This window comes from Danio rerio, chromosome 4 (assembly GCF_049306965.1).
Source record: "Danio rerio strain Tuebingen ecotype United States chromosome 4, GRCz12tu, whole genome shotgun sequence".
In the NCBI taxonomy this organism is placed as follows: Eukaryota; Metazoa; Chordata; class Actinopteri; order Cypriniformes; family Danionidae; genus Danio; species Danio rerio.
Genome location: NC_133179.1, coordinates 72569989 through 72586257, shown reverse-complemented (window position 1 = coordinate 72586257; position 16269 = coordinate 72569989). Strand labels below are relative to the sequence as shown.

Here is a 16269-nt window from a genome sequence, read left to right as displayed (position 1 = left end):
TTGCCATAATTTACCACACATTAACCGAAGGTTTAGCACATTGGGCTGAGAAAACTGAGTACTGTGCCAACAAGAATGATATTTGTGATTGGCTCCATTAAGGGTTTGCTGGTGGACGCTTGTTTAAATGGCATATCTAATTCTCACTGCTATTATCTGTAAAGCTCTTTTCCTCTTTGCCTTTTAGACTGTTTTATTCATTTTGCCACACAAATACTAACAGAATGGAGGAATTATAGTCATGCTCCACATTCTTACCAACAGATATTGAGTAGTTCCATGTTTAAATGTTCCATTTTAGCTTGTGTTTTTACCTAAGATTATATTTATTAACTAGAAATTTCCAGTTCTTTAAATGCATACATACATGCATGCAAACATACAGTTCTGTTTGTGAATATAAATTGTGAATAACGTGTTTAAAACCTGCCGCATGTGAACGGGTTTTTACCGGGGCAACAATAGGGTTAAAGAAATCCTCACTGCTAGATAAAGATTAGTAAAACACCTGAAGGCGGGTATAAATGTTGCTGTTTCGGGCATATTTCGACTAGAATATTGCCACTTTTTCTGAATGTGAAGACCACTCTGGACATGTGAGTATTATTATAAGATTGCGAAATATTTTGACATTAAAAAATCCTAAATCGGCCACTGCCAGACTTAAGTTAAAGCCAGGGGCTGCAATTTACAGAGGATGGCAAGTATAATATGTAGCTATTTTTAATATCCAGCCTGTGCTGGCACTAACGGATCATCAGGAGGATTTCTGTACTGACACACTGGAAGAATACAGGCCTGTAGGTACCCTACTGAAAAAAACAGCTTAAACCAGCCTAAGCTGATCTGGTTTTAGCTGGTCACCCAAGCTGGTTTTAGCTGGTCAGGCTGGTTTTAGAGGGGTTTTGGCCACTTTTTAGCTGGTCTTAGTTGGTCTTAGCTGGTTTTAGCTGGTCTAGCTAGTTTTAGCTGGTCAGGCTGGTTTTAGAGGGGTTTTGGCCACTTTTTCGATGGTCTTAATTGTTCAAGCTAGTCTTAGCTGGTTTTAACTGGTCTAGCTAATTTTAGCTGTTCAGGCTGGTTTTAGAGGGGTTTTAGCCACTTTTTAGCTGGTCTTAGTTGATTAGGTTGGTCTTAGCTGGTCTTTGCTGGTTTTAAGCACTTTTTAGTTGGTCAAGTTGGTCTTAGCTGGTTTTAGTGGGACAGGCTGGTTTTAGAGGGGTTTTGGTCACTTTTTAGCTGGTCTTAGTTGATCAGGTTGGTTTTAGCTTGTCAGGCTGGAATTAACTGGTTTAAGCTGGTCAGGCTGGTCTTAGCTGGTCAGGTGGGGTGGTCTTAGCTGGTTTTAGCTGGTCAGGCTGGGAGACCAGCTAAAACCAACTTGACTAGGCTGAGAGACCAGCTAAATCTAGCCTGGCCAGGCTAAGAGACCAGCAAAAACCAGCTTGACCAGGCTGAGAGACCAGCAAAAACCAGCTTGACCAGGCTGAGAGACCAGCTAAAACCAGCCTGGTCAGATTGAGAGACCAGCTTGACCAGAATGGGAGACCAGCTAAAACCAGCTTGACCAGACAGGCCAGGCTGGGAGACAAGCAAAAACCAGCTTGACCAGGCTGAGAGACCAGCTAAAACCAGCCTGGTCAGACTGAGATACCAGCTTGACCAGCCTGGCCAGGTTGGGAAACCACCTAAAACCAGCTTGACCAGGCTGGGAGACCAGCTTAAACCATCCTAGTCAGATTGAGAGACCAGCTTGACCAGCCTGGCCAGGCTGGGAGACCAGCTAAAACCTGTTTGACCAGGCTGGGAGACCAGCTAAAACCAGCTACTTCCAGCTTAAACCAGCTAAGACAAGCCAACCAGCTTAGGCTGGTTTTAGCTGTTTTTTTCAGCAGGGTAAGCAGAAAACGCAAATTTAAAACAGGTAACTATCATCAGACACAGGATTACCATCGGAATAATATGGTAAGGATGTCTATAAAGTTTTACAAATGACCAGGGTTTAAAAAGTACCCAGGGTTTTGTTTCATGCAGCAATTTGTTAATAATTTTAGCTGTAATCATTTTCGTACGACATTTTGGGTCACATGCAAAAGAGGATTGTTGGTGCGCATCTCGCTGTCACATCTGTGACCAATTCAGCAAGTCTTTGCAATGTATCAAGAGGTATTCGGGGAAATGTCAGCATACCACCAAGAAGGACAAACCACATCCCACAGGAGTAAATGTGGACGCAAGTGGTCCACCTTCACTGTCCCTACATCTTAGAGAGTTAATGTGTGGAGAAGCCCCGAAGAAGCACACCACCCAGACTGATGCAGAGTGAAGCATTGGGGTGGATCAGTGATGGTTTGGGCTGCCAGATGGGCGAGTCACTGTCAAGGACTACTTCAATGCAAGGTTGATGCATCACTAGACACAGCAGGATTGGCGACAGAATGGTTTGATGAGCATGAAAGTGAAGTTCCTCATCCCTTCATCAATATTATTGAGTCACTTTGGGGTGTTTTGAAAGATTGCTCCGACCCTTGTCCAGACTGGTCTGGATTGCTCCCACCCTGGCCAGACTGGTCATGCTGGTCTCTCAGTCTGACCAGGCTGGTTTTAGCTGGTATCTCAGCCTGGTCAAGCTGCTGGTCTCCCAGCCTGGCCAGGCTGGTCAAGTTGGTTTTAGCTGGTCTCCCATCCTGGCCAGGCTGGTTTTAGCTGGTCTCTCAGCCTGGCCAGGCTGGTCAAGTTGGTTTTAGCTGGTCTCCCATCCTGGCCAGGCTGGATTTAGCTGGTCTCCCAGCCTGGTCAAGTTGGTTTTAGCTGGTTTCCCAGCCTGGTCAATCTGGTTTTAGCTGGTCCCCCAACCCAGCGAGACTGGTCAAGCTGGTTTCTCAGTCTGACCAGACTGGTTTAAGGTGGTCTCTCAGCCTGGTCAAGCTGGTTTTTGCTGGTCTCCTAGCCTGGCCAGGCTGGTCTCCCATCCTGGCCAGGCTGGTTTTAGCTGGTCCTTTAGCCTGGCCAGGCTGGTCTCTCAGCCTGGTTAAGCTGGTCTCCCAGCCTGACCAGCTAAAATCAGCTAAGATTAGCCAGTCTAATCAGTTAAAACCAGCCAGCTTGACCAGCTAAAACCAGTTAAGAACAACCATCTTGAACAGCCAAGACCAGCCTGACAAGCTAAAACCAGCCTGACCAACTAAGACTAGCTAAAAAGTGGCCAAAACCAATCTAAAACCAACCTGACATGCTATAACTAGCTAAGACCAACCTGACCAACTAAGACCAGCTAAAAAGTGGCCAAAACCCCTCTAAAACCAATCAAAACAGCCATGACCAGCCTGGGAAACCAGCTAAAACCAGCTTAGGTGACCAGCCAAAACCAGCCTGACCAGCTTAGGCTGGTTTAAGCTGTTTTTTTTTTTTTTGTAGGGTTGAAAAATTGATGCTGTAACGGCTGCAGAATGAAACCCTACACCATATAATAAATTATTGTGGTTTAAATCCAGTTTGAGTTTCATTGTCTAACCCAGGAGTCACCAATCTCGGTCCTGGAGGGCCGGTGTCCCTGCAGGGTTTAGCTCCATCTTGCCTCAACACACCAGCCTGGGTGTTTCAAGTATACCTATTAAGACCTTGATTAGCTTGTTCAGGTGTGTTTGATTAGGGTTGGAGCTAAAATCTGCAGGACACCGGCCCTCCAGGAACAAGTTTGGTGACCCCTGCTCCAACCCATTTATATTCTATAAAAATGTTTAATGGATGGTAAACCCAGCTATTTATTTTTTAACCTATGCACATCTGATATTACTATATATTTTGGACCAATTAAAAAAAAAATTATATGAAAGTGAACTGTGCCAAGCAACATTGCAGCCATTTTATTCCCTGTTTCAGAACGAACCATTCAATCTAGAGCAGGGGTGTCAAATTCTGTTTCTGGAGGGCGGTTGCCCTGCACAGTCTAGCTCCAACCCTGCTTCAAAACACCTGTAGGTTTCAAACAAGCCTGAAGGACGTACTTAGTTGGGTTGGAACTAAATTGTGCAGATCTGCGGCCCTCCGAGAAACTGAATTTGACAACTGTGATCTAGAGGGATGAAAGCACTTGTCATACAGGAAAAAATAGCTGAAGTAACAGGTGTCATCCAGTGTTCAACACGAGTTGAAATGCAGCTTTATTTTCTCTTTATTTCTTTCATATAAATCTGTAATGACTGAGAGGATTACCGGAGCCAACCAGATTTCAACTGGATCTTCCAGTGAATCTGGCATGTGTGATTTTCAATTGAGTTGTCTCTTTCCTTTGGATTTTCTCCTCTTACCTGACCAATAGTTCATCATGGAAGGCAGCACAATTGGCATGGAACATTCAGACAGAAACCAGAAAACATCTCAAACCAAATGCTGCCCTCCAAGGCTGAAGGTAAGACCATATGCCTGAAGTCTACTATTCGTTAGTCTTTTGATTTAATGAGAATGGATGTAGCTTAATATTTATGTAATTTTTTTTTTCTATCCTTGTGTCTGAGTAGATCTTTATTGCCGCACTTGCCTTCTGTTACTTCTCTAAATCCATGACGGCGTCTTACACCAAAAGCACCATCACTCAGATCGAGAGGCGGTTTGAGATCCCGAGCTCCACCGTTGGCATCATTGATGGGGGTTTCGAAATGGGTGAGTTAAGAAGCTAAATCAGTAGCAAAACTAAATCAGTAAATCAATCTGAATCTGAGAACATACTGATATCTGGATGTTCATGTTGACATTTACACACAGCTCGGATGTGAAAAGTTGAAACTTCGATTTGCAAGCACGAACGATGATCCACAGAACCCCAAAGAGGTTCATTTACAAATTACATACAAAATAAGTTTCGCAATTAAAATATCGCAAAAGGCAACCCGGGCTCATTGTGGAAACGTAGTCCCGCGGTACATACGGCTGCAGTTTTTCTTTTCGCGATTCCGCGAGAGGCCGCTGTTGCGCGCTTTTTCGCACCTCAGACGCCTCTCGCGAGTGTGGTTCGTGTCTGCGCTGTTCTCGTGTGAACCCGCCGGAGGCCGCTGTCTGACTGACCGGATGATTGACTGCGCGACCGGCCAATCTCCCTCCTCCTTCCCTGAACCCAACCCATTTTACCGATCGTACCGGGCGCCCGCCCGAGCAACAGTTCACAAAAGCCGTCCGAAAAAATAAAAGCCCTGATTTTTTTTTTTTATTCCACCGCGTTTTCGGATTTCGCCGCGTTCTCACCCTGTTACGAAACTCGTTCACTTAATTTTTGTGATTCTGTTTTTGTCTTACCTGATTGCTGGAACTGCTCTTCTCGGACTTGAAACCGGTCGCCGTGGTTGACTCCTCTCCGCATCTCGAGCCTGCCGACGTACATGCTGAGCTGAGTGGACAAACGGGTTGCAGCGGGGAAACCCTCCACAAGGAGGTAAGGCAAGCGCGAAAGAGAACAGCGTCACACCGCCCCGCAGCGTTCGCTTGAAAAAAAATAAACGCGGCCGTACGTACCCCCCGGGACGTATTCAGCTGTCTCCAGAAACGTCCGCGGGACTACGTTTTCAGAATGAGCTTGGGTTGGCAAAAGGAGTAACAAAAGTCAAAATGCTGCGATTTGAACTTGTAGATCTGAGAGCTTGCGAAAACTGGAATTTAAAACATAAATGTTTGGATAATTGTCTGCGTGTGCAAATGGAGAACTTTTGACATCAGAGCTGTAAACTTCAACTTACAAACATTAATATTGTCAGGATCCAGCCCCTACAGCCCTGTCACTCCTGTCTGTGTTTAATGTCTCTTTGTTTGTTTTTATGTATTAGCACATGGTTGTCTCTTTTGTTGTGTTGGCCATGTGCTCCCCTTGTCCTGCTTCCTTGTTTTCTTATGCCTCGCCCCCATGTTTAATCCTTGTTTGTCTACCCTGCTGAAAAATCCAGCTTAAACCAGCCTAGGCTGGTTGGCTGGTTTTAGCGGGTCGACCAGGCTGGTTTTAAAGGGGTTTTGGCCACTTCCAGGCTGGTTTCCAGCCTGGTCTTAGCTGGTCAGGCTGGAGATGACCAGCTAAAACCAGCTTATCCAGCCTAGCCAAGCTGGGAGCCCAGCCAAAACCAGCTATATCCAGCTTAAACCAGGCTGGTCAAGCTGGTTTTAGCTGAATTTGGCTGGTCATTTTCCAGCCTGACCAGCTAAGACCAGGCTGGAAACCAGCCTGGAAATGGCCAAAACCCCTCTAAAACCACCTGTTTCTCATGCTCTCTACTCCCTTTATATTGAGTTCATTTCCCACTTGTCTTTGCCGGTTCGTCATGCTATCTTTCGTGTGCTTGTCTAGCTGATCTTGTTTAGTGCATGATAGAGGTTTTTTTATATAGTCTAGTTTTGTTTCTTTTGTCTAGTCCGAGTCTAGTACTAGTCTTTTTGATCTTTATCTCAAATTCATTTTTCCTTTTGATTCAGTTTATTTTTATTTTTATTCTTTCAGCAAGGTTGCTGTCAGTTTCAATATTTTTTTTTTTGTTTGTAGTTCAAGATTGATTTCAAGTTTTCATTTAGCCATTTTTGTGGTTCTCAAGCCCAGTCTAGCCCTAGTCTTTTGTTAGTTCTTTATTTTTTGAATTCCTGTTCCTGTGTTTTGCTTTCCGTTTTTGTATCAGCGGGAAGTGACACTGACAACAGAGGTGTGGATTCACATGCAGGTTAATTCGTAGTCAGGCAAGCAATGGTCAATACAGGTGCAAACGGGTATGTGAAGGCAGTCCAGAATCGTAATCAGCAACAGGCGAAAGGTCAAAAGGCAGACGGCAGACAAAGACAAGGAGGCTAACAAGGCTAAGGTCGGTACACAGGATAGCAAGACTGGGAAACGCTATTTCTCCCCCCCCTCTTGTATATTTCTTATATTTGACACATCCATCAGTGACCACCTGAGGGTGCTGTAGTGCATCAGGACTCAGTTAGCACTACAGCGTCCCAGAAAAACTACAATTCTCATACATACCTCGCGCATACACCGGAACACCTACACTGACCTGTCATCTCATCTGTTCTGTGTTACCGTTGATTATCTGGACTATATATTCTACCATTCCACCTTTGTTTGTCATCGCGTCGTTTGTCTTCCTTGTCCGAGTTTCCAGTATGTCTAATATCCCGAGTTTGTTATTCTGATCCTGTTCTTGTATTTTGCATTAGTCTAGTTCGTGTTATTGTCTCGTCTGTTTTCTAATTAGGTTTAGTTGTTTGAGTTTGTTATTCCTGAGCCTTGTCTCTGATTTAGTCTCTGGTTTTGTTGTTTATTTGTTACTTTGTATTCTTATCACCTTGTTGGTTGCACTGTAAATAAATAATCGGCACTTGGATCAGCACCTTTTTGTTTCTTGTTTTGATCACGCAAAATGGTGACTATTTATTTGATTCTAGTTTTTTCTGTTTTTTTTTTTTTTTGCTTGCTCTTCTTTTTAATTTTGCTGTCTAGTCCTGTTATTTTGCTTGTGTGCCTTGCCTCCTGAAGCCTGGTTTATACTTCTGTGTCAGGTGACCGGCGTAACCCACGGCGCATGCAACGCGCATAGCTGTGCATTTATACTTCTGCTGCTGTCTCTGTTGGTCTGCATTAACACTTCCGAAACGCTAGTTGGCAGTGAGGTGTAAATGTTCCTCTGTGTCGAGTTTCTTCGCTGCTGTTTTGCTTTTCCTGAACACTTCCGGGATGTACAAGTGACTCAAACTCGCTCATTTTGAGGCAGGAACTGGCGGACGTGCAACAACTTTAACTATGAGGTAAACACAAAACAAAACTTTGCATCCGAAGCTACTTCACAGGACTTCACACTTGTAAACAATCGCTCCATCAGGCTCGCACCATTCACGCGGCTCTCGGTCCCGCCCAGACTCGTCAGCGCTACCAAGCCGACCAATCACAGAGCTTGCGCTACGCGTCATTGCGACGTGTAGTTACATTTTTTGAGAGGTGCACGTCAGGGCTATGCGTCAGCGCCGTAGCATACGCCGGCGTTTGATGCAGAATTATAAATCAGCCTTGACTCTTCGCTGGTTGTGGATCCCCTTGACTTGATCCATTCGTTTGCCACCCCTTGTCCCAACCGGAGGTTCAGCTAGCTACTCGTTGACTGCTTGGCCTGAAGTTTGGATTTTCTCCTTTGTCACCCCTTTAAGTCCTGAGTCTCCTCCCCTCACCAGCCTGTCCTCCTGTCATCACCCTGCACTATTGATTGTCCTTCTGCTTTGCCTTGTTTACCTCCTGTAAATTAAACCTTGTGTTCTCCAGTCAATTCTGCGTTTGGGTCCTCCTCGCCAACCGTGGCAAACATGACAAGTTCTCACATTTCAGGTTTGCAAGTTTTTAAGTTTTGCTACTGGTTTACCTTGAGATGCATTGAGGTGTAGTGTGAAATGGGGGCAGAGCTTCAAGCAGTAGATGACTGCTTATACCAGCAAGTCGCATGATTGTTGCTGTGATGTTGATTGATGGTATGCTGTGAAATAATGTACAATTTGTTGACTCTGTACCTTTCTTCCAGGTAATATGCTGGTCATTACCCTGGTGAGCTACATTGGTGCTAAGTTTCACAGGCCGAAGATCATTGGAGCAGGGGTTCTGCTGATGGGTATAGGAACACTGCTAATGGCTTCACCTCATTTCATTATGGGCCGGTGAGTTTTGAATAAAGTAAGGCATATTTATACTTGGCATATTCACTTTATGTAGTTATATCAGATCCCCTCTTTAAAAGTATGGATTCTTAATGTTCTATATTTTAAATACTGTATGTAGTATATATGTGTCTGCTTTTTTCTGACAGGTACAAGTATGGTACAGCTGCCACCCACACTAATGATGCTGGTAATTTCACTGTGATCTCTACATGCTCATCCGACTCTCAGAAAACTCTTCAACAGCCTTACTCTGGTAATGCGTTACGTGCAGAAAAGCATAGGAGTTATTTGTTTAATGCAATACTTAACACTTAATACTGTATTGGGTTGTCTAGGATGCCGAAAAGAGGAAGCTGAAAGCTCACCCTTGTGGGTGATAGTGGTTTTGGGAAACACTATGCTTGGGATTGGGGAAGCCAGTATTATCCCTCTGGGAATGTCATTCGTAGATGATTATGCACGGCCAGAAAACTCAGCTTTTTACATTGGTGAGAAGAAGATGATTATTATTAATAATAATAAAGCTACATTCAATCCGTGTCTCTTATGTGATTTGTTCCATTTTTCTTCGTTTTCTGTAGGTTGTCTGAACACAATTAAAGGGATTGGGCCAATTTTTGGTTTCGTGCTTGGATCTCTTTGTGCTAATCTTTATGTGGATATTGGCCTAGTGAATAAAGGTTAGATAAAAATGTTGATATGTTTACCTTAGATGTCAATAACAAAAAGAGTTTAAAAGTTCAGTATTACTTTGAAATCTATCAAGGTAGTACATAGTAACAGACAAGATTTTAGAGATGGCAGAATATGCCTCTTATTAACAAAGTCAGATCGAGGGTGGGTTTGGAACCCAAGCCTAGTTCCAAATTGGTCCTTTCAACAAACAAAAAGAAACAACCCAAGCTCATTCTGAAAACGTAGCCCCCGCGGATGTTTCAGGAGACTGCGAATTATGTGGCCTGAGGTACGTATGGCCTTATTTCATTTTTTCAAGCGAAAGCTACGGGGCGGTGTGACGCCGCTCCTCTTCAAGCTCGCAGGCTGGGCTGACGGCTCACCTCCTCCGTGTGGAGGGCTTTTCCGCCGCAACTAGTTTGTCCGTTTAGCTTGACGTGTTATGTCGGCGGAGGTCCGGAGGAGGAGCCGGCCGGGTTCGATGACCGGGTTCGAGTCCGGGAAAGAGCGGTTTCAGATATCAGCTAAGACAAAAAACAGATTCCAAAAAATAAAGCGAACTAGGTTGTAACGGCGAGAATGCATTGAAATCCGAAAACGCGTTCAAAATCAGACGAGGGCTTTTCTTTTTCTGCATGGCTTCCGTAAATCGACACTTGGGTTTGGGTGATTGGCCGGCTGCCCAGTCTGTCGTTCAGTTATTCAGCCAGCTGGACAGACGGTCGCTCGACAGCGGCCTCCGGTGGCTTTTTACGCGGGAACAGCGCAGGCGTGAGAGATGCAAAAAAGCACGCACAGCGTCCTCTCGCGGATTCACGAAAACAAAAACTGCACAAATACGTACCTCCCGGGACGTATTTCGTGGTCTCCAGAAACGTCCGTGGGTCTACATTTCCAGAAAGAGCCTGGGTTGAAAAGAAAAGTTAGAAAAAACACCTGCATCAAGGGCTAAGAGTTGACGTAACCAACCAGACGAACGGAAACTTGACTGCCTAAAGGGGCAAGTGACCTAGAATAGCCCAACTTATGAGGCCATGATGAAGCTGGAGAAAATAGTTTGAGCCAGTGTGCTAAGTCCTGGTACCAGCAGGGATTGATTGGTATTCACCCAGGCAGGCTCAGAATGCGCACTGCCATTTCAGTTGGCTGCTGTCCGCCAGTTGTTTTACATCGGCTTGGTGTGTCTTTGCCTTTAGGGTCAGGAAAAGAATCTCAGTGAAGGCATCAGGGAAGAAGAAAGATAGGATGTTCTCCAACAATGATAGCCAGCACAAAGGCAAGGTCATTAACTGAGGTTGACTTGGAAGAAGTCTCTTCAGGAGATCTTGATACATGACCATACATGATAAAGGTTTGGTCTTCTTTTAGGTAGGGTACACCTTAAACCCTGGTAAACCTTAGTGTGAGAATTTAATTCCAGCTTATAATTAGTGAGGCAAGGCTGATAACAGAGACTTGAAGAACAGATTGGAGATAAGACCCTACTTACAACGAGAAGAGAGGTCCATGTGTTCGAAGTCAGACCTGTACCTGACTGTTTTAAATATGAAGGGATCGCAGACTCTGCTCCCGCATAGCTACCAATCTGCAGATATTAGTTCAGACATGCTTCAACACAAGAATCACAGTCCTAAACACTTGATTATCTAGTTATTTTGAATGAGGTTTAAGCTTGACTATTCAGGCCTGTAGCTCTCAGACCTCTGTATAAATGCTGCTCTTGATTCCTGCTGTGATTGAACACAGACATATCATTCAGTTTTCCTGTTGTTTGAATATCCGAACCTTTCTCAGCAGTGACTGTTTGATTGTGAGATCCATCGTTTCACACTGAGGACAATTGAGGGAATCAAACACAACATTTAAAAAAGGTTCAAATGCTCCAGAAGGAAATGTGGTGAATTAAGATCTTTTGGAATGTGAAAGCCAATGGGAAAAATGCAGAAACAAAAAAGAAATTATATTTCATCCAAATAAAATAACATTGGACACTTTCATCCTGTTTCTTTCTGGAGCATCAGTGAGTGGTTCACCGATTGTTGAAGCCACAGGTGTCAAACTCAGTTCCAAAAGGGCCGCAGCTCTGCACGGTTTAGTTCCAACCCTAATTAAACACACCTGATCAAACTAATTGAGTCCTTCAGGCTTGTTTGAAACCTACAGGTAAGTGTGTCGGAGCAGGGTTGGAACTCAACTGTGCAGGGCTTCGGCCCTCCAGGAATTGAGTTTGACACCCCTGGTTTAAGGGGTTACCAAAATTTTAATAGCTACTGACCATTCATTTAAGAGTGGTTTTAACCACATTCCTGGATGACCAACAGCACTGCATGTTTTACATTTCTCCTTTGTCTGCTATACCAACTTCAGGTCTTGCAGTTTCTACTAATGTGCTGATGATCTAAATCAGGTGTGGTTTGTTAAGGAGACATGGAAAATGTGCAGTGTTGCTGGTCCTCCAGAACCATGCTTGAGAACCACTAATCTAACACCCTGCTGAAAAATCCAGCTTAAGCAAGCCTAGGCTGGTTGGCTGGTTGACCAGGCTGGTTTTAGAGGGGTTTTGGCCACTTCCAGGCTGGTTTCCAGCCATTTCCAGCCTGGTCTTAGCTGGTCAGGCTGGGAGATGACCAGCTAAAACCAGCTTGACCAGCCTAGCCAAGCTGGGAGTCCAGGCAAAACCAGCTATATCCAGCTTAAACCAGGCTGGTCAAGCTGGTTTTCGCTGGATTTGGCTGGTCATTTTCCAGCCTGACCAGCTAAGACCACGCTGGAAACCAGCCTGGAAATGGCCAAAACCCCTCTAAAACCAGCCTGGTCAACCAGCTAAAACCAGCCAACCAGCCTAGGCTGGTTTAAGCTGGATTTTTCAGCAGGGCAGATATATTTATTTGCATATTCTCTTTTCAGAAAGCGTGACCATCACACCACAGGACTCTCGCTGGGTTGGGGCTTGGTGGTTGGGTTATGTGGTGTCTGGCTTGTTGACTCTCCTCGCTGCTTTTCCTTTCTGGTTCTTGCCAAAAGCTCTACCTGAAAACTCCCAAATCTCACTGCTAGACAACACCCCACAACAGCACATAACCACCCCCAGCCTTACAGAGATAGTCAAAGGTATGGCAACATTACACAGTCGTCTCCTTTGACAGTGTAAAAAACACTTTCTTATTGTTTAAATAATGTGCTATTTTCTTGTTTTCTAGATTTTGCGCCAACTTTTAAGCGTCTGCTCACCAATAAGATCTACATTCTGTACCTGGCGTACAGTATAGTGGCATTCAACGACTTTGCCATACTTGTAACGTACACGCCAAAGTATCTGGAACAGCAGTTTGGGCAAAGTGCATCCAAAGCCAACTTTCTGATAGGTGACAACTGTGATGGTTACTAGAATTTTCCTGTATTTCCAGTCTGTTTTAACTGGTTGCATATTTGTACACTGTACATAGGAGTGACATGTGTTCCGGCAGTGGCTCTGGGTGTTTTCCTGAGTGGGTTGATGATGAAGAGGTTTAAATGGGGTCTGCTGGCATCCGCAAGAGTGAATTTGTTGAACATAGTCGCCACAGTGTTTTTAACCGTACCTTTCTTCGCTCTCAGCTGTGAAAATCTAGATATCGCTGGGGTTACAGTGCCCTATCAAGGGTACTATTATCTCTATCTGCCTATTCATTTTTAAATCACCTGTAAAGTGTAGAACAATTTGACGAAAGGAATTGTTCATGTGGCAGGTCTACTGAAGTTCAAGGTGTAACCAGTGATGTACTCCCTCCTTGCAATGCTGACTGTGGGTGTCCAGACCTCCATTGGGATCCAGTGTGTGGAGAGAATGGAGTGACCTACATCTCCCCTTGCCATGCGGGCTGCAGTTCCACCCAGGGTGCAGGACGGAATATGGTGAATGCAGTGAATAACGATCTTTAATCTCATTCAATTCTTTAATAAATGTTTATATAAGTGTATTTTCCTCTCTCTTGTCTTGTTTTTGTCAGACATTCCATGACTGCAGGTGTATTCAGAGCTGGGGACTGAGCGTTGGCAACTCCTCTGCAGTTCTTGGACAGTGCTCACAAAATCCCAACTGCAACAGAATGATGTACCTTTATCTGGGATTGCAGTCTTTGGCCCTCTTTGTGTACAGTCTTGGCGCTGTTCCCCTTTTCACCATGTCTCTGAGGTATAATATAAAGAAAAACTGACAAGGGCATGTTGTTAGGCAAACAACATAAGATTATTTTGCTTGCCCAAAGTACAACGTATAGACCTGATCTATAGGGTAGGAACCCTAAATATTTTCTAATGTGACTTGACCGTTTAAAATATAAAGCTACATTGATGCGTATTGAGAACGTGTCCTTGCAGGATTGTGGATCCCGAGCTGAAGTCTCTCTCTGTGGGAGTGTTACTATTATCTATAAGAGTTTTGGGTGAGTTTGTGTTGTTTTGGAATGTATAATATATTCACGTATATGTTTTCTTGTCTTAGACCGCCATTCGGGCCTGGTGCAGCATTGTTTATAATGCGATTGAACTTTTCTTTCAAAGGTGGTATTCCTGCTCCCATTTACTTTGGTGCTCTTGTTGACTCTAGCTGTCTGAAATGGGGCCAGAGGAAATCTTGTGGAAGGGGTGCCTGCAGAATTTATGACATTGAGACGTTCAGGTGAGCTGAACTATTGTTTTTACCCTGTTCAGTTCTACATAATCAAACTAATTCATACTAAACTATTATTGGCCCAATAAGGTTCCTCTTTCAAGGACTGACCAACTGCCTTCGAGTATTGGCCTGTTCCCTGCTTTGGATAGCCACAATATGGATAAAGAGGAAAATGCAGAATGATAAACAAATCTCCAAAGACATGGAAATGCAAAGGGGTCCATCCGATGATCCAGAACACGAGGACACTGTTAAATAATGTTCTGTTGTGCTTTAATTGAGTTTGTTTGACGTTTTTGCATTAGTATCAATGTACATGTATGAATGAAGGTGAGAGAAAAAGGGACTGTTCAATTGTGCATGTTGATTTCCTGCAATGTCATGTTATTATATATGGTCACAGGATGTCTTCTTAACAAAGAGCTTTTCTTTAACCTTGGGAAGTGGTCTTTTTAACGGTCCCCCTGTGCCGGACAAATGCCCGGTTGGCTGGCCCAGTTTGGAAGAGTTGGGCCAGAGCGCAGTTCGGTTGAGCTTGAAAAGAAACAACATCACTTTCAAGAGTTTGCACTTAGCTGATGATTGATTATAAGCTTGTTTGGCATGCCCTCTCGGGAGAGAGCCCTGAGCTCATAAGACCCTCGAGCACGGGCAGGCCTGGATTGGCTAATCGGGAGGACCGGGAGAATTCCCGGTGGGCCGGTCCGTTTTTTGGCCGCGAGGGCCGGTGTCCCTAGCTCCAGAATCTGTTGCTCTCAGCAGTCACACTTTTTAAATGTATTTATTTACTTGACCACAGCCTTTTTATTCATTATTTTACCGCAACTCTTCTCTTTTCATGTATTTTAATGATGATAAAACTCAGTTGTGTCTCCTTTCTGTAGACATCTGTTGTGGTCCGGCGGTTAGCACGTTAGGTTAAGACGCCGCAGACCTGGGTTTGATCCTCGTTAGAGCAATTTGTTTTCATTTTTATTGTTAAGACATATAATACTGTTAGGGTTGTTGAACATTTGAATTTCTAAAGCAGCTGTTTTCTCAAAAAAAGACGTGAGAGTGTTATTAGAAACTTATTTGGAAATGACCTTATTTTAATATAGTCAGTCGTGAACTGAGGTGGGCCGGTCTGAGGCTTGAAACTCCAGGGCTGAAAAGGAGTCCCACTCCGGCCCTGAGCACGGGGCTCCCTCCTGTTGCAAGGCAATTCTTATATACCTGCTAGATGAACCCGTCTCATACAGCTGCCATTGCACGGCTCAAAGACACTTTGTAGAGAGCAATTTAACACAACTGCCTCTAGGAGTCGCCAATGGAAATAAAACAGACACGCACAAAAAGGCATGGAGCATTGTTTATCGTTAGTAAATCCAAACGTGAGTAATTGTGAGAGTGAAACCTTGCGTCCGCAAAGTTTTTGTGCGTACGCAGCATTCACTCTGTCAATTCTGAAACTCGCACCTTTAGTCGTCTCCCGATCATCTCGCTTGGTTCAGTTCCCTCGATTCTCTGTCTGCTCTATCGAGACCTTTGTTTACATTAACTGCTACTTCCTGGATTCATCTGTTCAATAAACCTTGTCATTTACTATATTCCAGTGTCTGTCTGCTGTGTGTCTTGACACTGGAAGAGTTCGAGGATGTTATAGGTGCTATAATACAGGCAAGTAGGTAAGCAGACAACGCAAGTTAACACTGGTAACTATAATCAGACACAGGATTACTGCTGGAATTGTATGGTAAAAAGGGCCGGTGCGTCCATATAGGCGACAGAATAGAGAGGGCGGCGTCCGCGACACCTCCCTCAACACCCGCGTCCTCGGTTATGTCCGCGACACCTCCCTCACCCCACGCCGCCTCAGTTATATCCGTGCCTAGGGCGGAAGAATAGAGAGGATGGCGTCCGCGACACCTCCCTCAACACCCGCGCTCTCAGGTATGTCCGCGACTTCAATTTGCTAACCGGTCATTTCCATTTTCACTTTCGGGTTGAGGAGGGCATGATCGTCCTTTGCCTAGAGCGGCAGTTCAGCTTGCTCCGGCCCTGGTGGTAAGAATGTCCATGAAGGTCTAAAAAAAGTAACCAGGGTTTTGTACCTTGCAGCAATTGGATAATACTTTTTGGGGTAATAATTTGAATTATGTTTATGATAAATAACGTGAACGCTTAATGGATTAGTGATGGTGAAATGAAGCTTCCTGAACCAGTGAAGCGTTCGATTGTATCGGAAAAAGGTTCGTCACTCGAAGCTTTCGGAATCAGAGCTCGAT

The 16269-nt window shown here is 44.4% G+C and overlaps 2 protein-coding genes across 34 annotated transcripts in view; both read left to right on the top strand.

Annotated features, from left to right (window-relative positions):
- Positions 1-16269, top strand: part of tmem19 (transmembrane protein 19) — a 1055620-nt gene that overhangs the window by 753666 nt on the left and 285685 nt on the right. The gene's annotated exons all lie outside the window — the stretch shown is intronic.
- slco1f2 (solute carrier organic anion transporter family, member 1F2) lies at positions 429-15589 on the top strand. Of its 32 annotated transcripts, none has more exons than XM_073945474.1 (16): positions 533-596; positions 4322-4411; positions 4521-4662; positions 6329-6372; positions 8404-8670; positions 8820-8926; positions 9009-9161; positions 9255-9353; positions 12256-12459; positions 12549-12713; positions 12795-12990; positions 13077-13242; positions 13338-13522; positions 13708-13772; positions 13891-14008; positions 14090-15589. In XM_073945474.1, exons 5-16 carry the CDS (start codon positions 8543-8545, stop codon positions 14259-14261), a joined length of 1758 nt encoding a protein of 585 aa, XP_073801575.1. In that variant the 5' UTR covers positions 533-596; positions 4322-4411; positions 4521-4662; positions 6329-6372; positions 8404-8542; the 3' UTR covers positions 14262-15589.

Excerpts from the sequence above, each read along its gene's own strand:
- slco1f2 (XM_073945454.1), top strand. The coding sequence starts at position 4,328 with ATGGAAGGCAGCACAATTGGCATGGAACATTCAGACAGAAACCAGAAA. Across the intron at positions 8,927-9,008 it reads TCTTCAACAGCCTTACTCTG|GATGCCGAAAAGAGGAAGCT; the intron begins GTAATGCGTTAC and ends TGGGTTGTCTAG. Across the intron at positions 12,714-12,794 it reads CAAAGCCAACTTTCTGATAG|GAGTGACATGTGTTCCGGCA; the intron begins GTGACAACTGTG and ends CACTGTACATAG.